Source organism: Peromyscus californicus, unplaced genomic scaffold (assembly GCF_007827085.1).
Source record: "Peromyscus californicus insignis strain IS unplaced genomic scaffold, ASM782708v3 Scaffold_5__1_contigs__length_169319896, whole genome shotgun sequence".
Lineage (NCBI taxonomy): Eukaryota > Metazoa > Chordata > Mammalia > Rodentia > Cricetidae > Peromyscus > Peromyscus californicus.
The window spans coordinates 74,590,300-74,618,268 of record NW_026294573.1 but is presented as its reverse complement, the minus strand read 5'-3'; the positions used below and the strand labels follow the sequence as shown (position 1 = coordinate 74,618,268).

At 38.5% G+C, this 27,969-nt stretch overlaps 1 protein-coding gene across 48 annotated transcripts in view; it reads right to left on the bottom strand.

Annotated features, from left to right (window-relative positions):
- Ptprd (protein tyrosine phosphatase receptor type D) overlaps window positions 1–27,969 on the bottom strand; it is a 2,293,154-nt gene that overhangs the window by 384,146 nt on the left and 1,881,039 nt on the right. For all 48 annotated transcript variants that reach the window (XM_052717072.1, XM_052717069.1, XM_052717068.1 and 45 more), the window contains one exon: window positions 7,948–8,113. In XM_052717072.1, coding sequence (XP_052573032.1) covers window positions 7,948–8,032 — 85 coding nt within the window. In that variant the 5' untranslated portion in view covers window positions 8,033–8,113. The remainder of the gene's footprint in view (window positions 1–7,947; window positions 8,114–27,969) is intronic.

Below are 27,969 nucleotides of genomic sequence, written 5' to 3'. Positions count from 1 at the left end.
TAACGATGGAAATGGCATTGCTCTATTTATGATAGAATCTTGAAGGCAGATCTTACTGCTGACAACTTAGAATCAAATTAATAGATAAAGCAACAGGGAAGCCTAAGGAAAAGTAAAGTAATTTCATCATAAAATACTCAATTTTCCAAATGGATACGTTCACTTTTGCTTTTTTGAGTGAAACTGGATATATCAACCTACAATTTACTCAGGGCTTCTCTACTGCTGACAAAAGCATCATCTACGGACATGATAGGGCTGTCACCATGAGTCCACTGCCTCACTGACACTGTCATCACAGAGGTCCTCCATGCCTGCAGTGGTCAGTCCTGGATGACTTCTGGCTTGATGCCAGGGGAGCATCACCTACCCTCTGCCAAGGGCTCGAGCTCTTTGCTTTTTTGTTTCTTCCTTGACAAAAGGTGCAGAGAGCTAAGTGAGAGGTGTTTCACCAGTACTTCATCTTCTGTTCTAAGTAGGCCATCTGAGTTGATGCTTAGTCTCTTCTCAGTGAAACTGGTAACAAGACCTATCTTATCATACTACTGCTGGGTAGAGTGGTGCGTGTGTCACGCCAGCTCTTGGGAGCAAAGTGCAGGAAGGCTGGGAATGCAGAAGTAGCCTGAGCCACGTAGTAAAACTGCCTATAAAACAAAGTAAAACAAAACCATGGTCTACTCTTAGACTATACAGGAACAAACAACATTAAAATTTTAACATTTTTCAATAAGTACCCAATGTGAAGGTTTTTAGTTAGAACAAAACTGACTTGATTGCTAAAATAAAATAAAGCAATATACTAATAAAATTAAAACAATATACTGTAACACAGTTCATGGGTGAACAATGGCTACATTTATTTAGCGCTTACTGTGTATCAAATGTCTAAGACTGTAAATTAGTAAACTCATTGAGTCTTTATATGACCCAATATTCCAGACAAGAAAACTGGAACATAAAGACATAAAACAATCTTGCCCTGACTACACAGATATTAAAAGAGCTACAATTTATCATTCCCAATTGACATAGTTGATTTCACAAACCACTGAATGTTCAATTATATCTCTGATAAAAAGTTTTCTCCCTCAAACTAAGTCTGGCATATATGGATAGTTGTCTACTTCTTCTAGCTCGTACCCTAAACATTCTAGTAGTCTTCAACCACAGGTTCCCTTCCTACCATTATCATGGAGCTATTAATTTGATCTCAGTAGAGGACTGTAGTACTGCAGTCCAGATAGTCTAAGAGCATTCCTGTTTTCCTATGCAGCTGCATAGTGCTTTCAGCTCTGGTTCCTCCCTGCCTGTCCACCTGACCCTATGAACCTGTTGTGCTCCAGAAGCCTGCGTGTATTCTGTCTTTTGAACCAAATAGGTTCCTTCCTCCTGCATTTAAACCTTTGAAACCCACTTTTTAAATGGCTGGCCCCTCTCTACCGTTCAGCAAGTGCTGTACCCAAGTGGACAGCATCTTCCCATGTGTATATTTCATATAATGCCTAGGTTCCCACCGTTTACAATGCTTACAGTACTTTTCTCTCCCTAAAATCTCCATCCTCATTTGCTTAGTGTCCACATCTTGTCCTCTTAGTACCACATTCCAGTAAGAGAGAGGTGGATTTTAACACGAACCTGAATCTGATCGGTCAAGGGGACACAGTAGACATCTGCTGACAGAATACCACTTGCAAATAAATATTGGAATGAAAATTTTTATTTCTGAGTCTAACATAGATATACAATGTTGCTTGGCATCTATCTGAAATCACTATAGGTTTGAATGATCATTTTGGTAATAAGTCATAAGCATTTTAATTTTTAGTACTTTATATTCATCATAAACATATATTAAACAAAAACAAAATAGAAAAAGAAAAATATTCAAATGTATTTAATAAATTTGTTTTATGTAATGACTCATACTTGCTGTATTTTCAGCTCAAAATTAATATATTACATACTAGCTCACTACAAGGAACATTATTTGTATATTGTAGTGGCAGACTTAATAACAGTAGTTATTATAAATGGTTGCCATAATACTATTCTGTGATTTTCACAAAAACCAATCTCTAATTATAGAATGAATAAAACGTATTATAGAACAAATCTAAATTGAGTATCTTTCATAGTAAAGTACTGAACTTCATATTTTTAAGCTGTTCTTAGAGTCAATATTATCAACAAATATTATGATAAAGAGTTTAAATAAAAATACCTAGACTCAAGTAAAACATGAAATTATGGAAATATGAAGATAAACTTTAACATGCTAGCATTGAATTGCATTTCAGTCCTTTTACACCACTCCTTTTTGTATATTCCACACACTGTATGCACACACACACACACACACACACACACACACACACACACACACACATTTTTAACTAGAAGATGAATTTTGGCTTGGATTTTTTTTTTAAGCAACTGAAGCATATATGCATGGGAAGGAGGAGATGCAGCTGCCTGAGAAGTCATTATTTGAAATGGGTCAGGCACATAGTAGCTGAATGAGGAAAATTAAGAGAACTAACACCGAAAGAGGGAAAGCATTAGGAAACCATAAACATCCATAATCACATGCCAAGAGGCGATTACAAATAAACACTCACAAAATCTTAGACATGGATATATCATTCACACTTGGGGCCTCAACACAGAGAATGATCAGAGATAACGGGAAGTTAAATTTGGTTGTTTCTTTTTTTTTTAATAGCAAGTCTCTATGTGCTCAATCAAGTGCTCTGAAGTATACACACGTGTTAGTTTTGTGACACTATCTTAACCTTACTAGGTATCTGCAGTTCTGCCGAGAGCAATTAATCCAGAAAGCTGCAGACACACCACAGTAGAGCCAAGGACCAGCAAAACAGCTGGGGTGTTTCCCTTGCTTCAGACAGCTGGCTGTCGCTCCAGCAGCCACTTCAAATAAAGGGAGGAAGGAATGAGGAGAAACAGCATTTCCAGATCAACACATCTCAATTCAAAGAAAGAGGAAAGCAGACCCCTGCACAGCTTTCGCATCCTACCTCCCCTGAAAAGCCAGCAGACTCTACCTGCAGGCTGCACTGATGAAAAGACCTTAGCCCAACAACTGGAGCAAACAGAATCATGTTCAGAAGCTAGTGAGCCATCTTCCCACTGAAGTTAGGAATGGAGTGGGTACCTTTCCTGTTATTCATCTGCCCCTTTTCCAAGAGGCAGTGCCAGTTTGCACAAGGGACATTAATTTCTCTTTGAAAAATCTTTTTACTTTAGATTATGGGCCTTCTCTTTCCAATCTCCAAAATTATTTAAACATCCTTTACAAGGTAGTTGCTTCTGCTGATGAAAATATTCCAAAGTTCCATTGGGCTGATGATATAGTAAGGGACTCTAAGTCTGCAGAACACTCTTGGGTTGTATGTTTAAATTGGGTGGATTAGAGGAAGGGTCAATTCTTCTTAAAATGTTAAACGGAAAAAAATGAAATGCAAAATGATTCATCTGCTATTCCATTATACCAATTTCTGTCTCTTTGTTTAAATGGTTTCTTGTTGTTGCAAAATACACCTGATCATATTAAAGGTCATTTATTCTTTTCCTCAGCAAGTTCACACTCACTTTCTCTCTGGGCCACTGGCCATGTGATGCTGTGTTTGTTTACAGTAAACATCTCCAGTTCCCTCCTCTGAGCTGTTCAAGAAACTGCATTACCATGAACAGAACAGACAGTTGGAACATCTTCTGACATCCATTTTACCCAAGCCACATGACTTTTACATTGGTATTTCTATACATGAGCTTCTTCGGGAAGGCTTCCTAAAGCAGACAAGTTTCATGTTTCTTCTTCTGATCTTCAGCTTAAATCCTGAGACAGATTTATAAGGCTCTTGTATGTCTAGGATTTCACAGAGAAGCAAACTAGCAAATGTAACACACAGCAAGAAGGCCTGGCTTCTCTGTCACCCAAAGTCTATAGTCTCCAGATCAAGTGAAGAATTTCAGCAAAGGACCTAACATAAGTGCTTGGTAAAGACAGCTGTTAAAGGTAACACAACTATTTCTTAAACGTCTACTCCACGTCATCAGCTGGCCTGTGTTTTACTTCATTCAATTCAATCTCATGAAACTCAAGCACTAGAAATTCTATTATTCTTTCACAAGCATCTGTTATTTTCATCATCCACACTCTAAAAACAACAAGATTAAGATAAGGAGCATTATTCAGTGAAGTGCCAGCCAGAATTCAAATCAAACTCTAGTGACATCCCAGCACAGGTGCCAATCCATCCACTGATACGAAAAGGATTTTTTTTTTAATCCATAGGATGTAGAACAATCCATCCACTGATACAAAAAGATATTTTATTTTTTTAGGTTACATAGGACATAGATCATTTCCCCAGAGAGCAGGAAGTCTGGGAATTTCATCCATGAGAGAAATACTGTTTTCATGGTGGCTTCAGCAAAGTCCTTAAGTGAGGAAAGAAAACAAGGGAAGAGTCACCATTTAAGATGAAGACCTGGCAAAAAGAAAGTGGGAATAAATGAACTAAAGCATCTGAGGACTTAAATTATAATGGTTTGTGTTTCCATCAGAGGCCTGGTAAAGACTGAGACCCAGTTATAGTAGATAAAATATAAGATGAAATTGGTATAACCAAAGGATGCCAAGCTGGTTTTTGGCCTGTACATGATAGAAAAAGAAAAAGAAGAAAGAAGAAAGACTACTGAATATCAAATACATGGTATATTTCAGACAAAAGAGAAGAGATTTTCACTGGAGTTAAAATAATGAAGTCTAAATTTATCTCTAATTTGCATATGTGCGAGCTGGCTCTAAGAAGTAAACCTGCTGGCCCAGCATCAGCAAGAGCTACTCACCATACTTCAGCAAAAGTCACAGTTGATTCATGTAAACATTCTTTAAAAATAACTAGCAAAATCACCTGGAGCACTCAAGACATAAAGGAAAAAAACAACAGTAAAAACAACCACACACACACACACACACACACACACACACACACACACACACACACACACAGACAAATCTAGCCTTTTAAAAAATTGTGTGAGCCAGCAGGGCACTTTAAGTTGGCCATGACAAACACTAATTTTCTAAGGGGATATTTTCACAATTTCTCAACCTACATTTGAACTAAGACTCTAAGAGTTCCTCTACTTAATGTAATACCACAGGGAGCACTTAGCTATGACCTTCTCCACAATCAGTTATAATATAGAATCCAGGCTCTTTGGAGAGAATCTTTTTTTAAAGGAAGAAAACTGGATGCAGTAAACTAGCATGGTTAACTAGTGCCTTCTTACCATTCCCCATCCATAAATCATCGTTTTCTACAAAAGAAAAATAAGGGGGCGGGGTTCAGCTTTCTCAAACATCTCTGACAAGTCACTATTAAATTCTGAATCCTACTCAGTATCTTGGATCAACACAAAATATAGGAAAAGGGGGAAAGAGTGTATCATTAAAATGAGGAAATAGCCGGGCGGTGGTGGCGCACGCCTTTAATCCCAGCACTCGGGAGGCAGAGCCAGGCGGATCTCTGTGAGTTCGAGGCCAGCCAGGTCTACAAAGCGAGTTCCAGGAAAGGCGCAAAGCTACACAGAGAAACCCTGTCTCGAAAAACCAAAAAAAAAAAAAAAAAAAAAAAAAAAAAAAAAATGAGGAAATAAAGCCACAACATGGATAATGAGAGCCTGCAAATATTATCTTTATATGATGATGAAACCAGTTATTCCTTGAGTGTTACATGGTTTCAAATCCTTAAAGTACTTTTAGAAAATGGAATGGCATGATATAACGAGTTAAGTTCTGGTTATAATCTTGGTTTTTGTTTCTTTTGTTAAAAGGACACAAGCGAGAGTCACCTGGGAACAAGGAACCTCAACTGAGAAAAATGCCTCCACCAGGCTGGCTTCAGGAAAGTCAGTGAAGCATTTGATTGATGATTGATGTGAAAATATCCAGCCCACTGTGGGTTGTGCACTCACTCCTAGGAAGGTGGCGGCCCTGGGTGGTATAAAAAAGCAAGCTGAGTAAGCCATAGAAAGCAAGCTTGTACTCAGTACTCCTCCAAGGCCTCTGCTTCAGTTCCTGCCTCTGGGTTCTTGCCTTGATTTCCTGCCCTGACTTCTATCCATGATGGACGGAAACTGGTAAGGTGAGATAGACCCTTTCTTCTCCGAGTTGCTTGGGCTGGTATTCTATCCCAGCAACAGAAGGCACACTAAGACAGTCCTATAAGATCTGTGTTGAAGAAGAGGGAAGAGAAACAGAAAGCAGGGGAGGCAGGCGTGAGAAATGACCACCTATGGCGCAGAAAAGCATCATCGCAGCAACACTTGCTCCCAACTTCTTGACATCCGTCTGCCACTTTCCACCACAGCATTAAGCCAAGCCATAGCTTCTCCAAAGAAGAGGAGTTTTACTAACTGCAAGGATGACTTCTCAGATAAAAAATACATGGCTAGTAAGTTCCAGAAAAACATACAGCTGTTATCTGACATTTAATTAGGTTCCGAGGGTCTTAACTGTGCTTCTGCCAAAAATGAACAATGGTGAAACAACTTATTTCTGAACTTTGGCCAAAATAGAATTCACAAAGCTGTACATTCAACTGCTTCCTAATAAATTAAATTTAGATTTTAAAATAAGTTTTGACAAAAATGCCTTTAAAATAATAATACCTTATATTTGGCCCTTTCTCCAAGTAATTATTTCCTGGCATGATATTAGAAATTCTTTGGCTTCACCTTAAACCAATACTCCCAAGTGCTAATTAGCAGACTATATATTATTAACCACAGAATGCTGTGCTTAGAACATGCATGTTCCATATGCATTCAATTAAAAACATTATTTTTCCCTCCCTGAATGATTCCTTTAGAAATAGAGCCCTATTTAAATGAAGCACTTGGCTGCTAGTGAGGGAATTCTTGTCAAGATGCAATTAATAAGAAAGGGCCAAGATGACATAGGATCGTTGTCTTTGAGATATCCTTAACATGAATCAAATTTAATCTCCCTGGGATAGCCAATGGAAGGAAAAGTTAATGACTGCAGATGTTATACATGTTAATCACACAAGGGGACTTCCCATGAGAATGACCAAATCACATATGAACTACACCACTCCTGAGTAAATAGACATGCCAGTGAGTAAGAGCCAGGAATGGGCACTATTGTCTCCCCAATAGGATGGATGGGGAAAGAAACAGATGTAAGCAGTGTAGAACTAATGACTGCTAGTTACAAAGGAGATATGATCATCTCATTAGTTGGCAAGCTAATTGACCACAATCCCAGTTTCATAAATCGAGTCCAGAAACCCAAAATTTAGTGTCTGCACTCCACAGAATTCTTTTCCCACTTCCAGACCCCTCCACCCAGCCACAAAGTTGTCAGTTCTGCTTGATTTGTTTGAATATTGTACTCCACGACAGCTGTCGGAAACAGTACATCAGAACAGCTGCTGTGACAGCTACAAGGGGCTTGCAAGTTTAATTGGGCTCAATGTGACATTGCGCATTTTTCTAAACATAGAAATATCCATACAACTAAAGAAATTTCTACTGAGTCTCGACAATGTTTACTTATTGACACCACCAACTGGTCAGCCCCAGTTAAAGTGATAGCGTTGATCTCATATTATCTTTGTCACTAGGCTGGTAAGAAGTATGAAAAAGCATATAAAAAATGGAAATAAACAGTACAAACAGACACACAAGAAAAGAGGCATTGAACAGAAGAGGAGGTGGTGGGAAAGTCACATCAATAATCTCTTCCAAAGGCTGGCAGGGAGCCAAGGAGGATCCCACAGTGTCTCAGGATATACTTCCAAAGGAAATATATTCAGAGGCCTGAGCCTGCTGCCAACTGCAAACAAAACCACTCATTATGGCCACAGCTCCCTAGAGAAGGGTAGGATGGCTTACTCTCAGCACAGGCGCAGAGGAAGAAGGCGAGGAGCAGCGACAGCGGCCTGGCCACGGGCACCATCCTGCAGCTTGTCAATGGCATGTACCGGCAGCTTGGAAACTCAGCCTAGGGAGCTGCAGCGACTGGTCTGCTCAGAAACTTCAGCTGGAACCCTTTCCGAGCCTGTGAAGGGAGGAGACAAGAAAAGAAGAAAACACAAAGACATTTAGATTTCTCACTCTTTCCTCCTGACCTATCACAACCTAGGGAGACATGCCCTATTGTAAAAACACAATAAACACTGGAGCTGTCATGTCTTTGTATTGGGAAATAACTTGGTATGTAAAATGCAGGATCCCTAGCATTCTCGATGCCAGGCCACCTACAACCAACCACCAAGAATTTCTTTCTCTGTTCCTATGCCATCTTTTGGGCACTATACTCTAAGGAGGCACAGTTACTTCATACAAAACTCTACATAAGTGCATCAATGAAAGAAGACACACCAGAGCCTTAATGACTACCTAATAGAAGTCTTTTTAACTATTAATGACAGAATAAGAGAAGGAGTGTATGGATGCTTTGCCAGCATGTGTGTCTGTGTACCATGTGCATGTCTGTTTACCATATGCTTGCCTGGTGCCCAAGGAGGCCAAAGAGAGTGTCAGATTCCCTGGGACTGAAGTTACAGATGGTTGTGAGCTGCCATGTGGGAACTGGGAATTGATCCCTGGTTCACTGGAAGAGCACCCAGGAATCTTAATTGCTGGCCATCTCCAGCCCCAGGACAGCACTGCTTTAAAGGAAGCCTTGAGTGTATATATATATGAGCAGGATTTGAACAGGATGAGGAATGTGTATTCCCTGAACTACATGCAAAGCTTTGAACAGGGTAGGATGCTGGTGTGCTAAAGGGGATCTGGCTTGTTAAAACAGAGAACTAGACACCCCAACAGTTTACACTTCTGGGCTTCTCTGGTAGGGTCCTAACTCATTCTTGGGAAATGATGGTGCACTTCTGGTTCAGGATCAGATCGTGAGAGTCACGGGGTTAGAATGAGATAACTATTGGGAGAACAGAAGATGGCACAAAAGAGAATACAAAGAGATCCTTGGATAGTACTCTACATACAGTGTGATCTTTACTCAGCCAGCACAAAAACAAGCTCTAGTCTGTTTGCGAGCAGAGGAACAATATAGAACTAGGCTTTGGGAAAATTCACTGACAGCTGTATCGAAGACAATGCAAAATGCCATTCAGTACATAGCAAGTGTTCCAGGTGAGAAGTAATCTAAAACTCAAAGGTGATGGTTGGTCTGACAAGATGACTCACAGGGTACAAGTGCTTGCTGCACAAGACTGATGACCTGAGTTCAATGCCCAAAATCCACAGTAGAATGAGAAATCCAACTCTCAGAAGTTGTCCTCTGACCTTTACACATGTGTCAATGGCATGTGTATACATATGTACATGAACATGCACACACATATATACCCATATGAATACAATAATATATAAAATTACATTAAAGACCTTCTACCTACAAAAATCAAGTTGGTAGTCCTAGCAGTGAAGCAGTGATGGGAGGTGGTAAGGTGATCACGGACAGGCTCTAAGAAATAATCTGCAGTGTGATTCTCAAAGTGATGTATAATTGTGCTTATAGGACCTTCAATAAATCCAGCAGAGCCTCTTACAGAGAGTAGCCTCTTAATTAAAAAGGAAATGGAGAGGCTCTGCCATAGACTACAGTCCCCTCTGTCTCTGTGATGAAAGCTTGAGACCATTGGGATTCAAAACCAAACTGCACACCTTTTATTTTCACATCTCTCAATGTCTAAAACATGTGAAACTCTTGACAAGATATAGTAGAGATACCCAGAAAAAAACTCACACCCCAGAGTAACTGGATTTGAAAACAGTAATGCAGCTATTATACACACTTTGTCTTTTCTGATACTGAATTTGAAACTTTAAAAAGCATCCCCCCCTTTTTTTCTTTTTACAAAAAATAGGTTTTCATTGATATGCAAGAATAATTTGGATTCAGGAAAGATACAGCGAAAAGGAAAAGGAGAATCACTCTAATTATCATTCTACTCTCCAGCCCCTTCTTTTGTTTGTTTGTTTGTTTTTAGACAGATTTGTGAGAGGCGTGAAGGAGTAAGCCAAACACTGAAACACATCTTGAATCCAAAAGCTAGCCAGCTGTTCCAGAACAGTGATTGGTTATCAATCTCATCTCGAAAACAGCTTATCAAGCAGTTCACAGCTATCAGCTGTTAGAAATCGCAAAGCTCGGTAGGAAAAGTGCTGTAAGAATCGGCTCTCCCCGCTACCTCGCCTCCCCCTGCCACTGCTTCTTTCTCACGCCAGCGTTTCAGATGGCAGCAAAGTCCAGGAGACATCGGTCCTGTCGGATTCAATTTGTGTCTGTGCAAGCATATCAGAGCCAACTGCTACATAACGACTCTGAGCCATCACAGAGACGGAAACCCACAGAAGCTTGCTCAGGGAAGGGAGACTCGCCTTTTCCATGCACTCAGCTAAAGTGTGTTAAGACCCAATTTTTCCAAATAAGCCTGCAAATGTTCCCTCTCACTTGGGTCAGTGACAGGATTTCATTCTCTAAAAATGAATGCTAACATGAAAAGACACATTTACACTTAAATAGGCTATGCCCTTGGACAAGACGTCAAGGAAGTGATCAAAAGTGTGGGGAAAAAATATATATATATTCCAGTGATTCATTCCATAAACACTGCCAAAAGGAAATGCTGGGTAGCACTGGTTCAATGAAATTGATATTGAAGTACAAAAACAGAAAATGAAATTTAAAGAATATATTTAAAAGAAAAAGAATAACAATGAATGAACATCACTAGCATTTGCCTTTAGCCATTGTGAAATATGCTGAGCACGCTACAAAGAGAAAGAACACAGGGGAGGCATCAGCTGCACCATGCTTTAGGACATCAGAAGAGACCAACTCTGCCTTTCAACCGATGCATCACTGATCAACAGAGAAATACAAATAAAACTCAGAAAGCTACAAGCTTGAAATATGATTGTAATCTCTGCTGTTTACTTCCAATACCACAAAGATCTTATGAAAGATTTAAAATCACCAGGACATTAATGTGAAAGTATGCACATGTGTGACAGGGAACATCCAAGGTAGGACAGACAGGAGCTGAAACTAACTCTTCTCCTTAACTGAGAGACCTTTTCTACAACAAATATATTAGTATTTCAACTAAAATAAACACTGATCTTTCTCCAGCTTTCCATTGTGCTAACACACATTTATGTAGATTAGGTAGCACAGAAGAAAGGGTAAAACAGAACTTTTCTTTAAAAACAAAGCAAAACAAAACAACAACAACAACAAAAAAAAACCCACTATGGTAGGAATGTCTGGTTTTAAGTTTAGTGTAGGAAATATAGAAAATCATTCTGAGGCAGGCAATGGTGGCACACGCATTTAATCCCAGCACTTGAGAGGCAGAGGCAGGCAGATCTCTGTGAGTTCAAGGCCAGTCTGGTCTACAAAGTGAGTTCCAGGATATGCTCCAAAGCTACACAGAGAAACCCTGTCTCTAAATAAATAAATAAAAATCATTCTGGATCATCTTGCCACACTAGAAAGCAAGGAAGTATTCAGTAACTCATAGGATAGACCCAAGAAAGGGCTCAAGACAATTATGTAACTTCTGCTAAACATAAGAGGATGCTGCTAGAACAAAGGACAGTAACTACAATGAACTGAAGTCCATCATTTAAAAATCTCTGGCTTCATAATTCACATAGTTCAGTTAATAAACCACAAGGCCCAAAACCGTGTGTTCCCAGGAACATGTGTTAATGGCTTAGTCCCCAGTCCATGGTCCTAATGGGAATGAGTGCGGCCATGAGAGAGCAGGGCCTATGGGAGGTCTTCTACTCAGAGGGGTCAGGGTCTGGCATGGTTACTGAGGAGCCAACAACTCCTCTTCTGCTTTCAGTGTCTCAGTCATAAAGACGGAGTCCTTTGCCATGTGCTCCTACCTTCACAGACTAAGCCTCCACACTCCCAAAGCATCAGGGCCAATCATTCATGCTCTAACAACTCTTAAAATCCATGAGCCAAGACAAGCATTTCTATCCTTCAAGCCGATTTTATCTTGGGTATTTGTTACAGTAATGGAAAGCTGAAAACCCAAGAATGAAGCCATTACACTGAGAACAGGGTAAGAACAGAAAAGAATTAAGCATCAAGTATAAAAAATCTCCACAAGGACTTTGAAGTCACTATTATTATCATGAGAAAACTAGGTATCACAGTTGACGTCTAAGCACTTGGCTCTGTCTTATAACAAACCCATTATTGTAAGACTACACAGCAAAAGCAGTAATATCCTAATATTTAACCTCGGCAGACATGCCTACAGGAATCTAGTCAGTTGCAAGGAGAGTCATCACATACTGTGACAGCTCTCATCAACCTCCTTAACTAGGCCTCTGTAAATCAACTGGAACTGGTTTCCAATTATTTAGGAAGAGGAGCCATTTGTACAAAGGGTATGCTACCTGGAGCTTCCATTTGTAACAGAGAAGAAAGCATAGCCATTCAGGCAGAAGGCAGAAGTGGAGAATCTATAGCAAGACCAACAGAGGTTTCCCTGGCACCCAACAATTCCCCATATCCTCAACATACAGCGCAGTAAAATGAAATGAAAAGACTCAAAGCCCAGACTTTCAGTGTTTCCCTTACTCATATTGATTTTCTAAGAAGACAGGCCCCTAAACTATTTCTCTTGATAAATCACAAAAGCTTCCAGCATGGTCCAAGAGAACTTTCTACATCGTAGAAATGTTACTGCACTGTAATAACAGAGTGTTTGAAGAATGGCAATTAGAGCAGGGTTTTGTTTACATTTAATTAAACAGCCTCATGTGTATGTGGCTGTCCTAGTGAACAGCACGTTCTGGAAAGAGCACAACTAAAGCACAGAAAACAGCTTTCAGACTTTTCTGAAACAATAAATAAGGTACAAGTTCTGAGTCCTTGTCATCCTTGGGAACCTATAGTCAGAGCTAAAGTTGCACTGGTGAGGGGATCAACTTAACATTTAGATCATTCATTTCCCATTTATGCCCTGTGTAAATGCACATACAGAGAGTTTCATTGTAGACCAATTTCTAAATGGTATCCTTAAATAAAAAACACAGAGCCAGATATAAGAGTGAAAAACTGAGAGATCAGGGAAATAAGGAAAGCTACAGCTAAACTTATCTCACCAACTCCACAGCTTCCAAAAGGCAAGCTACTTCCTGTCTACCCACGCCTATATGCCTAGCTGTTTTGCCATCTGATTTGCTCTCTCTGTCCAGCTACATCACTTCCTTTTCCTTCCCAGCTTTGTCACTTCCTGTCTGTCTGTACAGACCTCTAGACCTCCATGGTTAACTAGTGTTGGAATTCAAAGCGTGTACCACCATGCCTGGTTCTGTTCTCAGTGTGGCCTTGAATGCACAGAGATCCAGACAGATCCCTGCCTGTCCAGTGATAGGATTAAAGGCATGTGCTACTATTGTCTGACTTCTATATAGTGGTTGGCTTTTTTCCTCTGATCTTCAGGCAAATTTTATTGGGAGACACAGTATACTGGGGGACACAATACATCACCACATTTCATTTCCACCAAACTATTTCCACTGTTGTTGAAAGAAAACATTGTGTGAAAGTTCTGCACTATGCAAAAGAATTAAACAGCATTCCCATTTCTAGCTATGTATATCATATATCAAAGCTTCCATGCATGTGTGAACCTACAATCAATGAAAGACAAAGACAGACCAAAAACTTTGATAGCACTAGAAGACACCATAACCAAGAACAGAGCACTGGTATAGTCAAGGAGGATTTAGATCAGGCTCCAAAATCCACAAGTTAACACTCAAGGGATAAAAGAAATTCAAACAACTCAACAATAAGAAAAAAAATAGTTTAGTTTTTAAAAATTGATCTACAGTGCTGTCCTGTATGCAAGATACGTTAGGGCAACTGTGGCACAAAGCTTGTGGGAGTAACCACCCAATATCTGATTTGACTCAAGGCCCACTCTAGAAGATGACATTCATACTAAACACTCCTTAAGTGACCAAGAACCCCAGACTAGATGGCCCAGGGATCTAAGGGAAAACAAAATACTACTGTTTAAGAACAAAAGCAAAAACACAGCAATGAAATTACTCTTAAGGACATTCTGATATACTCAGATCAGTGCCTTGCTCAGCCATCATCAGAGAAGCTTTCTCCTGCAGCAGATGGGAACAAATACTGAGACCCACAGCCAGGCATTATGCATACAATGAGAGACTTTGGAACACTTAGCCCTAAACAGGATGTCTCCATCAAATCCCACCCCTCAGGGCTCAAGGAACCCTGTGGAAGATGAGGCAGAAAGAGTATAAGAACCAGAAGGGATGAAGGAAAACACCAAGGAAACAAGGCCTTCCATCTAAATCAACAGGTATAACATACATATAAGCTAACAGAGACCGAAGCAGCACGCACAGGGCCTGCACAGGTCTGTACCAGTTGTCACTCTAGAGCTGAAAAAAAGTAGACATATGCCTCATCCCTAACTCAGACACAATCTCCAATTGATAACCATTTACAAATGAAACTTTAGCATTCTCCAAGGGAGTCTCACTGGGGAAACAAACTATTTTTAAGAATAAGAAGCATGACCAGCAGTAGATGGTCAACAGAAAATGAACTCAACATCATTGGAGGCTCCTTGTCCCATTATGTCATGTCAGGGTTTTTTTTTTTTAATTTTGTCTTATTTTTTATTTTTATTTTATTTTACTTTACACACACACACACACACACACACACACACACACTTCTCTCTTTTTACTCTACAGGTCCTTTGCATATATATTATGGCTTCCAGCGTTTTTATGGGATTCTGGGGTAAGTGAAAAAATAGGTCTCTGTGTCTATATCTGTTTCATGTGCCTTTTCTTGGATCTGTCTCCTTCTGTTTGTTTTGTCCTGTTTCAATGTATTAGTTTTTATTCTATATTTTTGTTTTATTATTAGTAGCCTGTTTGTTTTCTAAGGAGAGTCAGAAATGGAATAGATCCAGATAGAAGAGGAGGGGGGAGGAACTGGGAGGAGTAGAGGGAGGGGAAACTATAATCAGAATATATTATGTGAGAGGAAAAAAGGCTTTTCAATAAAAGGAAAATGGTATGATAGCTAATTTTGGTTGTCAACTTGACAACATCTGTAATCAACTAAAATACAAGCAGGTGGGCAAATGTAAAAGGGATTTTCTTGATGGATCATTTGAGAAGTGGAGAACCACCCTATATCCAAGCCACATCTTCTGGTGGCAGTCTACATAAGACCTGGAAACAGAAGAAGCTTTTGGTTTTGCCTGCTTGCCTTCACTCTCACTGGAAAGCTCATCTATCCTGAGGCTGAGGCAATCTTTTCCTGCCATTAGAACCCACTCCTTCAGGATGTCAACACAGACATAAGACAAGCAGCTTTCTATGAACGTTCCAGTTTTCAGTACCAGACTGAGACTACAGAGACATCTTGTTTCATGGATTGAATAATTACTGGATTCTTGTCCTCTCTAGTGGGACTCAGCCATTGGTGGACTGACCAGATCCCAGTTTGTAAGCCACTCTAATAAAACACACACACACACACACACACACACACACACACACACACACACACACACACAACTAATTTCCTCATTCTATCAGATATATTCCTTGAGAGAACCTTGGCTAATGCAAGTGAGAAATGATCTGAAGAGGTATTTCTCCAAAGACATCCCAACATCAACAAAAGAGTAACAAGAGGAATATCATGAATCATGAGGAAACTCAATCTGGCTTCTCTCTTACTGAAATGCATGCCAACATCCTACAAGAGATTCAGTGGTCATGAACAAGGTCTCAGAACTATCTTTTTTTGTTATAAACTAAAAGCAAAGCAGAGATGATTACTTTAAGGAGGATAACATGATGAAAAGGAGCAACTATTATACCTATTATCATTAAAACGGTCAATTAGGCAAAAGATGAACTGCATGTCACTGAGGTAGAAGCTAGGAACTGTGAATGCTGCCATGTGAAGTTACACTGACAACTTTGAAAACATCTACACAGCCAGTGGTTTACCCTGGGGCTTTAAAACAACATCACCTCTGGTCATGAGGTTGAAGAATGGTTTAAAGATTAAACATATTACTTACTGGACAGTACCTAGAAGTTTTGGAGAAAGATATACCATCAGAAGATGAAAAAGGAGAGCACATACAACTCTTAAGTATACCTGGAAAGCCATCTGTCCCAGAAGTGGTAGCAAGAATCCATAGAAATAAGGCGAAACTCGATGATGATGATGATGATGATGATGATGATGATGATGAAAAAGAAGCAGAAGAAGGAAGAGAAGAAGAGGAGGAGGAAGAAGATGATAATGATTATGTAGTAGTGAGGAAGAAGATAATGACAATGATTTTGATGAATCAGAAACCTGTGAGAAAGCTTCAGTGACTAAATATTCCAGATAAAAGTACACAAAAATAAAACCAAAATGACAAAGAATCCAAAGCATCTTCACCAAGATCAAAACCTCAAGATTTTTTCAAAAAACAAAGAAAATCTCCTAAAACACAAACTGGCCCAGTTCTACAGAAGACATTACAGGAAAAAATGTAAGCAAGTAATGAAAAAGGTAGTTCACTTCCCTGAGTAGGAGCCAAGTGCATCATTTATGTGAAGAACTGCTTCTTGATGACTGCTGAGGAGACTACATAAGAACTCTTGTACTGAAGGAAGTATCTTTAAAATCTTATTAAAACACGTGGTAGAATTGTCCATCTTGCTTTATTTTATAACAGTTGCAGTCTGACTGCCCTTTAAATAATACAAAGTAAAAATGTATCCGCCTGTGTTTCATAAATGTTGCCCAGGTCTACTGCAGAGAATATGTTCTTTAAATTACTTTGTGAGTTTTTACAGATGCAAATCCACCCTTTGCTTGGTTTGAAATATTATGCTAGGACATAGTAACTGTGATAGTCAGACATAGGGAAACAAATATATGCCTGTGAATAAATCCAACATTTTAATGAAGTTTAAAAATCAAAAGATATGTAGATGGAACTATCACCACATGATCCAGACATACACTGAGAATGTATATTCCAAGGAAGGGCACTAGTATTTAAAAGACATCTGCATACCCACATTTATTGCAGCAGTGTTGAAAACCAATATAAACAATCAGTTGGAAATGCCCACTGATGGACAGACATTTGTAAAATAGAGTATTTAGACAGAATGGAATATTATTTAAATATAAAAAATAATAAAAATCCTCTTATTTTCTTATTCATGGCAACATGGATGTGCCCAAAGGTTATCATATTAAGTGCCATAAGCCAAGAACAGAAGGATAATTGATACTTGATCCAAATAGAGAAAGACTGCTTACATAAGGACAATAAAAGTTACAGAGGCAGAATAAGCTCTAGTTCTACAGCATAGTACAATTTATTGTTCATTTCAACACAGCTAGAAGGAACAGGTGGACTACTGCTAGATAAGGAAATGCAAGCGACTATGTCAGTGGAGATGCTAATTATTCTAACTTGATTATTAAACTCTGTACTCATGTATCAAAATGCAGCTCAATACTCCATAAATACATATTTTCAGGTGTCAATTTTAACAAAAATGGTACAGTTTCCTATTTTACTCTCATTCTCACTAGTGAAAAACCCCACTGTGGGATACAAATGGGAATGGAACCTTCAGACCATCACATGAAATAACTTGTGCGCTGAATATATGTAGTAAGACAGGCTCAGAGGGTCAAGAAAATTGGCTCAAACCAGTTGCCAAGGCATGCACATAATGTACATCCTTATGAGCCAACCTGGAGTCTGCCTGAAGGCCTAGCAGCAACAGGCACTGTCAGAGTTCCCGATTGTGCCCAGCCTATGAGGGACGACCACTCAATGCCACTAGATTACAACACAGACTGGGTGCTGGGAAGAGGGTACATAAGGCCTTCCCCATTATTGAATAAACAAGTTTGTTGCTTGCCTTCAACTGACTCCTGGTGTCTGTGCCATTGGCACCTTCTCACCCCTTCCCCCAAGGGAGCCATTAGGATCCAGCAACAGTTTTATGTAATAGCTGTACACAAATAATGTCAGTGAGGGACACAGAAAACACATTCTTAAACAGATCATTCCAGAAGCCTCCATACTAATTATTTTTAAATGTCAAAAAGTGAAAAATAGAATTAAATAAAATAGCAAAAAATAAATGACTAAATAATACTCAGACCTGATTGATTCAAGTAAATCTTCTTACCAGAAAAATTAAAACTACATTCTTTCCCATAAAAGCTCAACAAATGGAAAATCAAGGTTTTTTTTAAGTCATTTGAATCATGTTTTCATTAGAATTGGAAAAATTGAGAGGTACTTATGAGCTTCGATCATCTTATTTTGGGCAGGTGCTGTATCTTAATAATGCATTTAGGGTAAATAAGCAATGGTTATTTAGAGAAATCAAAAGAATCCTGAGGGTACTGAGGAGTAAATAAAAGCCCCAAATTACCCAAAAGATTTTTATATTTAAATCTAATACATAGAGAGGAAAGCTAACAGTTATCAATCTGAGCTTTATATCATATACGTTCCCAGTGTGAGCACACAGAAACGTTAGCTCCTTCCTGGAATGGCATTAGTAACCATAGTCCAGTGTTCTTTATGTCAGGAGAAGCAGACAGTGAGAGGCAAACCCCTCAGCACCTGGCTGTCTTTGCCCTACAACTGTATCTAAAGCATCCTTCGTTAGAGGTTTTGATTTCCTTCAGTGACTCCTGCACACTGCAATGCCTACCCAACTTTCAGCAATCTAGAGGAAACTGACAGCGCAGGTGCTCAAAGATAAGCCTACTCAACAGGCTGTGGGGAGTCTGCTATTTGTTCCCTCCTCTGAAACACCCCGTGTAGAGGTAAGAAACTCATCTTCCTCACAAGACACAGAAATGTAAGCCAGCCACTTCTCACCCGACAAGAGCACACAGAGTATTGTTTTAATGTCTTCCTTGCGCATTTCTAATCAATGAAAAAATGTCTTTGTGCATATCTAATCAATGAAAAACCATAATTTATAACTCATTATCATGATCCTTTTCATAGTCTTAAAATTCAAAAGGCTTCTTTTTAATGCTTGTAATTTTTTATTCTCAACGACATAACTTTAAGAATGTACTATGAGTAATTTTTAAATTTCCATCAATTAAAAACTTGAATGAAATTTGCTAATATATAATTTACTATAAAAGTAACTATTAAAAAAGTTACCTTGCAGTGTATTTATCTCACCCATAAAACTGAGTACTTTAGCACTGGTCTTGTTTTCCTTAATACCAATTTTAAATAAAATAATGGGTCTTTTAGTTAATATCTCTCTCTCTCTCTCTCTCTCTCTCTCTCTCTCTCTCTCTCTCTCTCTCCCTCCCTCCCTCCCTCCCTCCCTCTCTCTCTCTCTCTCTCTGTGTGTGTGTGTGTGTGTGTGTGTATGTGTGTGTTGTGTGTAAGTGTGTGGTCTGAAACAGGGTTTTATTCTAGTCCAGAATGGCCTAGAATTCACTTTATAGGCCAGGCTTGCCTCAAACATTTGGAAATTCTCCTGCCTCAACCTCCAAGTTGTGGGTTTATAGGCATATACCAAAATGCCTAAGTCTTTTCAAACGTTTTATTTGTGTGCAGGTTCATGTGGATGTTGCACACATGTGTGCTGGGCACACATGCCCATGTATGTGTGCATGTACAGCCCAGAGGTCAACCTCAAGTGTCATTTCCTTGAGTACTATTCCTCAAGAGTCATCCAGCTTGTCTTCTTCAAACCAGGTCTCTCATTAACCTGTAGCTCACCAAAAAGGCTATGCTGGTCAGCCAGCAAGTCCCAGGAATCAGCCTTTCTCTGCCTCTCTAAGGATAAGGTTATAATCAGGCAGCACTGGGAATTGAAGTGAGGTACTTCACCAATTGATCCATGTACCTCATCCCATGTAATCATTTTAAACACCTTTATTATCGGCGCTCAAAGGAAACTAATTTACTCTATTCCTGTTTGGTGTATCTACAGCTAGATCTTTGTATCAAACCTCTAGACAATGGCTTTCAAATGAGAGTGATGTTGCCCACTTTCCTGGAAATATCTGGCAGGATCTGAGCACATTCTTTGCAGTGACAACAGAAATGAAGGGGTGCTAATGGACTGTAAAAGGCAGAAATCAGAGATAATGCTAAATGCATACGAATGTACAAAACCCACATAGCAAAGAACAACCCCACCAAAAAGGTCAACAAAGCTAGGAAACACTGTCCTAGGACAACTTGTTAGCAATGAGGAAAAATGAATGGTAGGGATGGGGATTTTAAGACTTTTCTGTAGAACAGTTATAAAACCACAAATTTAAGTTGTTTCCAGTATGGTTTTAACAGTGAGTCAAAACATATTTGGAAGTTCTACCCACAGGATTATAGATTGCACCCAAATTTCCCTTATTGTCCTCAAGAATAATCAAAATTGAGTTGATTCATGGAAAATGCAGTCTGCAAGACTGGGTGCATGAATACTGTCATTAAACAAAATAAGCAGATCTGTGGAATTAAGCACGCATAGCACTGATGTGTGTCCTTGAAAAGAAGCCTTCCCACCACTCACATGGCACCGCAGCTCTAAGGAAGAAATGACTCAGTTTCCAGGAGTGATTTTTTTTTTTAAAAGGACTACATATAAAATGGAATGGCGAGAGGCCACCAGGCCAGGCTGGAAAAGTGGAATCTCACATCTGTTTCCCCAGTGATGTGTTGAAATATGCCTGATCTCTCTGGAATTTTGAGAACATGAGTAGCAGAGGAATCCCTTTCTGTGTTATAAAACCAAGTAAATAGCCACTAACACAAACAGAAGTAAGTAAAGAAAGATGTGGAGGAAAACTCTTCGTCAGAAACTCAAAGCTGCTGCCCTCCTCTTACTTGAACATTTATTCCATTGTTACATCATATTTGTTTTGCTCTTTATTCCTTCTTCACTTCAGTGACACCAGAGAGAGATAAAAATAAGAAAAAAATACATCACCTTCATTAACACCCTACCTACCATACAATAAGTAATCCAAAAGGACATAATGGAACCCAGAAATACAGGTCTACTGGTCTCATAGGGTCTGTGGGCACATGCTTCCTTCCCTAGCACAGCATCTGCTTCTATCCTCTCTCATAGCAGAGGCAGCTAGCGTAGATGGAGTTGCACTAATTCTGACCGGGAGAAAACATGTTTCTGGCAGTTGCACAGAAGGGGATGCAAACAACTGTAAAGGAAAGACAGAAAGCGCTACAGAAGAGATCTGCACACAAGTCCTGGGCCAAGACCTACTAAGCATTCACCAGTGAAAGCTCACTCCAAAAGCAAAGACCCTCCAAAAAACTGGACTTTTTTTTTTTTTTTTAGTGGTTCATCATTACACACTTGAATATCTTAAGATGGAAAGAGCTTGGAAGATGTGCTTAGGAGAAGCAATTAACCAGAAATAGACTTTAAATAATTGAAGTCGAAAGAAATGCACAGACATCTCAGGGCACACCCATTTTACATATTACCATCAAGCTCTTTTTATGCATTGTTTTCTGTTTAATGTTTACCAGGGATACAAGCTGGCTAAAAGAAGAAAAGACAGGTGGGTGAAAAGGTAAATTTCACCCAAATACATGGGATGCTTATCCAGGAGGAAAGATGCCAGACCAAATGCACTTTAGTGTAAAGCTGCTGAGGGCAATCTGGCCTTATTGAAAGAAAAAAAGAAGACACACAATGGCTGTTTTTCAAAAGCAGTTGGTATTATAAAGTGATTTGACAATATAGCACTAAAATTTCCCACAGCAATAAAAGCACTATGCATTTCCCATAGCAATATGTGTCAGACAAGCAATGATAAAAATATTTTCCCATAAATTCTCTTTGAAAAAAGAGTATACTCAAGCCCTCCATGAAAACAAGGTTTTGTAAAATATTGCTACTTTTATTGTGCTTCAATAAAATCTTTTAATGAAGTGCACAGTACAGATATCAAAAAAGAAGTTTAAAGTCATTAAAAGTATACTAATGAATGAGATGCTCTAACTTTCTCAATACCAAACTTTCAAGATGCCAGTTGTAAAATGAATAGCCACATAACTAAAAGAAAAAGAAATGTCAATGAAACTTCAATCGAGCTCCATGGCTGGATGGAAGCTTCATACCTCACTGGGCAGTGGCCTGAGAAGGTAGAGAAGAAACAGGAACAAACCCAGGGACCTTGGTAGGAGTGGGGCTACACACACGTGTGAAATTATGGAGTGGGAATGGAATGCCTACTTATCATGTATTGGGGAATCAAGACACAAATAAAGTGCCATTTTCTTTGGAACATTTCCTCCTTTTGTGGCCTGAATAATTTTTATACTACAGACTCTCTTATGTTTTTATCATATTTTCTTTAATGTTTCGTGTCATGGGTATTAAGGTAATAGATGACCATACTAGCTCCCTGGATTTTGAAAAGCCACTTCTTCTAACTGCAAGTCTCACTACAGTCAAGACTATTCATTATAGCAGATTTTGTCATTTAAAAACTTGTTACTTTAGTGCATACATCTCATATATTAATAATAAGTCTATATTGCAAATACAACATGCTAAAAATAGACATGAAAATATATGCAATACCTTACTAACTTTTAAGATACTAACAAGCACACAATTTTAAAGGTGATCTTCAAAATAGAAATATAAATTCTATATATTTTTATAAGCCACAAAATAAGCAGGTGGAACCTGCTGTCATAGACACCAAGAAGCTTGTTTTTTTTTCATATATATTTTGATGATCACAGAAAAATGAGCATCGGGACTGCTCTGTCCACCAATTCCTTTCTGGATTCAAGTGCTTAATGTGTCAACTAAAAGGTTCTGTGTCTATGCAGTAGCTAATGTCAACATGATGTAATGCACAGGATAAAAAGACATTGGTATTGTTTGAGATTTCAAACAATGTCCTTTTCTTATCAGTATAAGCCATCAACACTAACCTACACACAAACTGGGTTTTGTTTGGAAAATGACTAGTTTTGTTCTTTTGTTTCAAGAAAAATTTTGAATACAAGGCAGGATTAGACTGGTGCAAGAGTCATACAACAGTACACAGGACAGTAAGGTCTCTGATACTGACACAGTGTTCTGTGTACAGATGGGAGCAAGCAGGCAATATAAAAGGGAGGAGAGTGTGTTAGCAACACAGTGGTCAGGTGCTTTCCTAGCATGTTAGAGACCCAAGTTCAATCCCCAAGGCAAGACAAAACAAGATAAAAGGAAAATGGAGGCATCTGGTAATCAATGTAAGAAAAAATAAGCAATGTAATGAGGTAGAGACTATGTGAGCTGTGAACAGAAGTTTAGATAGGTGATGTGCTGGGGAAGGGCCCTGAAGAAATGGCAGACAAGCCTGAACATGAAAGAAAGAATGGTGAACATTGTTGGCTGAAAGACAAACTGCCCAGATAGAGGTTCAGTAACAGCCTGAAGGTCATGTACTAGAGTCAGATGGCCATGGTGAAAATGACCTGGAAGGCTGGGAAAGCAAAGTGTGCCCAGATCACACAGGGAGTGATGGCCACAGTGAAGAGACTGGATTTCATTAAACATACATACCTAGACAGACACTAGAAGGCTTTTTGGTGTGCAGTAAAATCTCTATTTACATTTAGATTATTTAGATGGTCTTCCCAGTTGCCAGATAAGGATGCCCTTGCCTACCAGAGGCTGCTCACCCCTAAGTCATATACTCAGATATAGTCACCATGGTCTACTGTAGAGTCTTTTGAACCCTGAAACCTTCTCACAAATTCACTATTTTGTTCACTAGCCTTCTCTTCTCAAGTCTCCTTAAAATGATCAGAAAAATAAAAATGTGTTGCTTTCTACAGGGTGGATCAGCCTTGCTTGTTTCTTCCACAGCAACACGGACTAAAGAAACATTTATTTTTTTCCCCTCCCTGTAATCTCCCATGGAGAAGTTTAACACACTTTAGAATTTTTACTTGAAAAGCAAAGTCCCTGATGTTAGTTCTCATTTGTGTCCTGAAAAACGCAAATGGAAAGAAATAAGCTTTCATGTACAAAGAACTGGTGGGCAGATCAGGCCTCTGTGGTCAAACTTTTAAATCTCTGGTTCCGGAAAGGCTTTCTACACTTAACATGGTTTTATGTTTCTACAGTTTTATAGATCAAAGAATTTTTTTGTCTTTTTTTTAATGTTTTTAAACCTTGTAATGACAGCAGTGATGCCAATATCCAACAATAAATTGGAATTCAGACAATTAGAAAACAAGACTTTTCCAATAATTAAACAACAAAAACAGTTTCTTTTAAGATTTAGAAACCAGGTCCAGCTGTGAGTCAATTGCCAGAGTGCTTTCAAAATGAGGTCCTCTGTCCCAGGGATGGTCTTGTCACAAGTCTTTTCCAAAGTAAAGAAATGGACCTAACACTGTGGCTTAGGGAGTTGAGTGTTGAGTTCAAGAACTTCCAAAAAAGATTTTACATTTGCTGATCTGAGGAACTCCAACAACTACTTCCATGTAGATAATCCCAGGTTTCCCTGTGCGAGGAGAGATATTGTGGGAGAAAAGATCAGCCACCCTGCAACCTCTCAGAGCAGTCAATGTCTCCAGGAGATCCAGTCAAGATGTGCTAAGTATGGCAACCATTGCAGTACAGGCTCGAAGAGCCAGGTCTTTGAGTTAGGAAGACAAATGCACAGATACTGTGTCAAGTTACTAAGATTTAGGATGTGCCACAGCAAACTCTAAGGGCAGCAAGTGTTTATTTTGTTTTGTTCTTTTTATTTTATCCACAATAAAACAAAGATAAATCAGTGCATTTTCTTTGGTATATTTAGTCAGCTAAGGCAAACAGGCTTCTAACGGTTCCATGTAGATTCATTTGGCTGTCTGATAGCAGTCGGCTAATAAAATGACTGCTGCTGGCTTTAGGATGTTTGAATGTTTAAATCACATTGTTCTGTGATAGGAAAAAATCCGTAACCTGGAACTCACTCAGACTTCTCTGCTATTTCTTTTAGTTCTGAATATTTTCTGTCTCATATCTCAGACACAGTGAAACTGTCCCCACATATCTTTAGCCATTGAGTAAAAGCTCATTTCATGCTGCTCTGTCCTGGTGGTCTAACTGAAGCAATGGATGCATCTGAGCTCTCAATTGATCTCACCATATGGCATTGACAGGAAATGCTTAGCATAACTTTAAATGCTATTTTCCTCAAGAGGTTTCTGACCAGGGAAAAATCCCACCATGCAGGTTATGTTAATAATTGAAAAGCAGGATCATTTTGACCCAAGATTTTTAAAGAAATGACATTTCAACAATATGAGTTCCTCAGGCCGATATCATCAAACAGAATATTAGATGTATCTACTTGTATCAGAGCAAATCAACTCAACTAGTTCCTAAGATATATGAAAAAATGAGGATACACAATCACAACTGAAATTAATCAACAAGTTTAGGAAGGATAATGAAGATAAAGTCAATGTCAAAAATATCTACACGCTCACAATTTAAAAACTACTTGTAACGGTGTCAGAAAATATAATTAATCAATAAATCAATGTAATAAAAGGTAACAAGATTCACAAACAAAAATTATATGTTAGTAGCAAACTGAAGATGACTTAAAGAAATGGTTGCAATATGCTCATGGTTTGAAAGATACATTATGAGGAAGTATTGGTTTAAGTAGAAACATAACATAATACAAAGTCAGGAAATAGGGCAAAATGGATTCAGACACTGATTTACACATAACTGCATCCTTTGATAAAGTGGAAAGGGTACTTTTTTGAATCAGTGATACTTGTTCAAATAGGTATTTGTATAAATGAAAATAAATGTTGAGCCCCTACTTCACACCACATATCTCTGGGTAAGGTACATAAATACAAAAGATAAATCATATGTTATGAAAAAGAATACAGAATACATTTCTCCTTGAGCTAGCCAAGATTTATGAATAAAAAGCAAAGTGATAATAACAACTGATGAATTACATTTCAATAAAGTTAAAAATATCTTTTCATCAAAGGTATCATTTTAAAAAGTGTATCCACAGAGTAGAAATAGTTTCAAGACATGTGTGCACCACATGTCTGTTGCTATCCTGAGTGTTTGGGCAGGGAAGGCCTATGTTTCTTTTAGGGGTAGGCAGTAGAGGCAAAAGAATAAAGCATTTCATAAAAGACATTATCTTAAGGGCCACTGAGAGTATGACTGTTAGTCACTGGGGAAATGCAAAGTATAACAATAAAATAGTCACTACACAATCAACAGCATAATTAAAAGCAGAACTCTAACAGCACTGACTTTCACTTAGGTCTAGAAAACATATAACCTCATGTCCTGCTGCTAGAAGTATGTACTGGTAAAACCTTGAAAAACAGCTTCTGAGTCAACTGACTCACTGGGCAGTATTCCAAGCACAGGAAACCTCAAAGCCTATCCCACAGTGACATGCGCTTCCTCCAATAAGGCCACACCCACTCTTAGATGGTATGGCTTTGTTGGAGTGAGTATGGCCTTATTAGAGGAAGTGTATCACTGTGGTGGCAAGCTTTGAGGTTTCCTGTGCTCAGAATACTGCCCACTGAGTCAGTCTACTTCCTATTGGTTGCAAGATGCAGCACTCTTAGCTCCAGTATGCTTCCCTGCTTCGTATGATAATGATAATGGACTGAACCTCTGAAACTAAAAGCAAGCCATGCCAATATAATGTTTTACATTAAAAGAATTGCCATGGTCATGTTGTCTTTTCACAGCAATAGAAAATCCTGAGATATTAAGTTTATACCCCAAAGTAATAGATGTTATTACTACTTAATGGTACAAGCTAGAAAACATTAAAATGTCCATCAATACTAGAATAAACTGGGGCATATCAATAAACCAAGCAACTCTACCAACCAAAATTTAAAACATCTAATGTGAAAAGTTAGTAGTTTTTAAGAACAGCTTATCAATACATATCTATCTAATTAGCTCTTAAATAATTTTGGAAAATTTAATTACTAAAAATAACATAAGTCAATATTATGCATTAATTACAGTAGAATTCAAACATCTTTAAAAAATTACATAAATTGGACTCAAGGGGAAAAAATCACATAATAAACCAATAAAAAAAAACTTTCAACAATATCCCACATCACTTCATAACAAAAATCCTAAAAATACTTGGAATTAAAGAAACATATCTTAACAAAATAAAAACAAAAATGATGTAAAACAAACCTAGAGTCAACATTAAAGTAAGAGGGAGATAACAAAACATTTTCACTAAAATCAGAAACAAAGACATATACATTCAGCATTCTTATTCATTACAGTGCTGGGAATATTAGCTGATGCAATAAGAAAACAGGAAATCAAAGGAATTCAAACAGGCAGGGAGGAAGTCACAGAATCTTGACATAGACAATCTGATGCTTTAGGAAAAAAACCCAAAAGCCTCCACAAGAAAATGTTCAAAACTAATACATACAATCAGCAAAGTCGTAGGATATGAAATTAATATATGAAAACTAAGAGGAAACTTTAAACTAATAATAAATATATTGAATGTTGAGGAGGAGGAAATAATTTAGAATTCTCTCTCTTGCATATACATACATACACACACACACACACACACACACTCCTGCAACTTGTCCTCTGATTTTCACATGTGCACCAAGGCATATGCCTACCAGCATACAATATATCTAAGTGAACAAACCTAGAACGAATTGTAGATAATTATCTCATGTTTTCTATATACATCAAGAGTTTGAAGAAGCTTGGTTAATGCTAAACTGCTGAGTTTTGTGTAGTTCTAAAGAC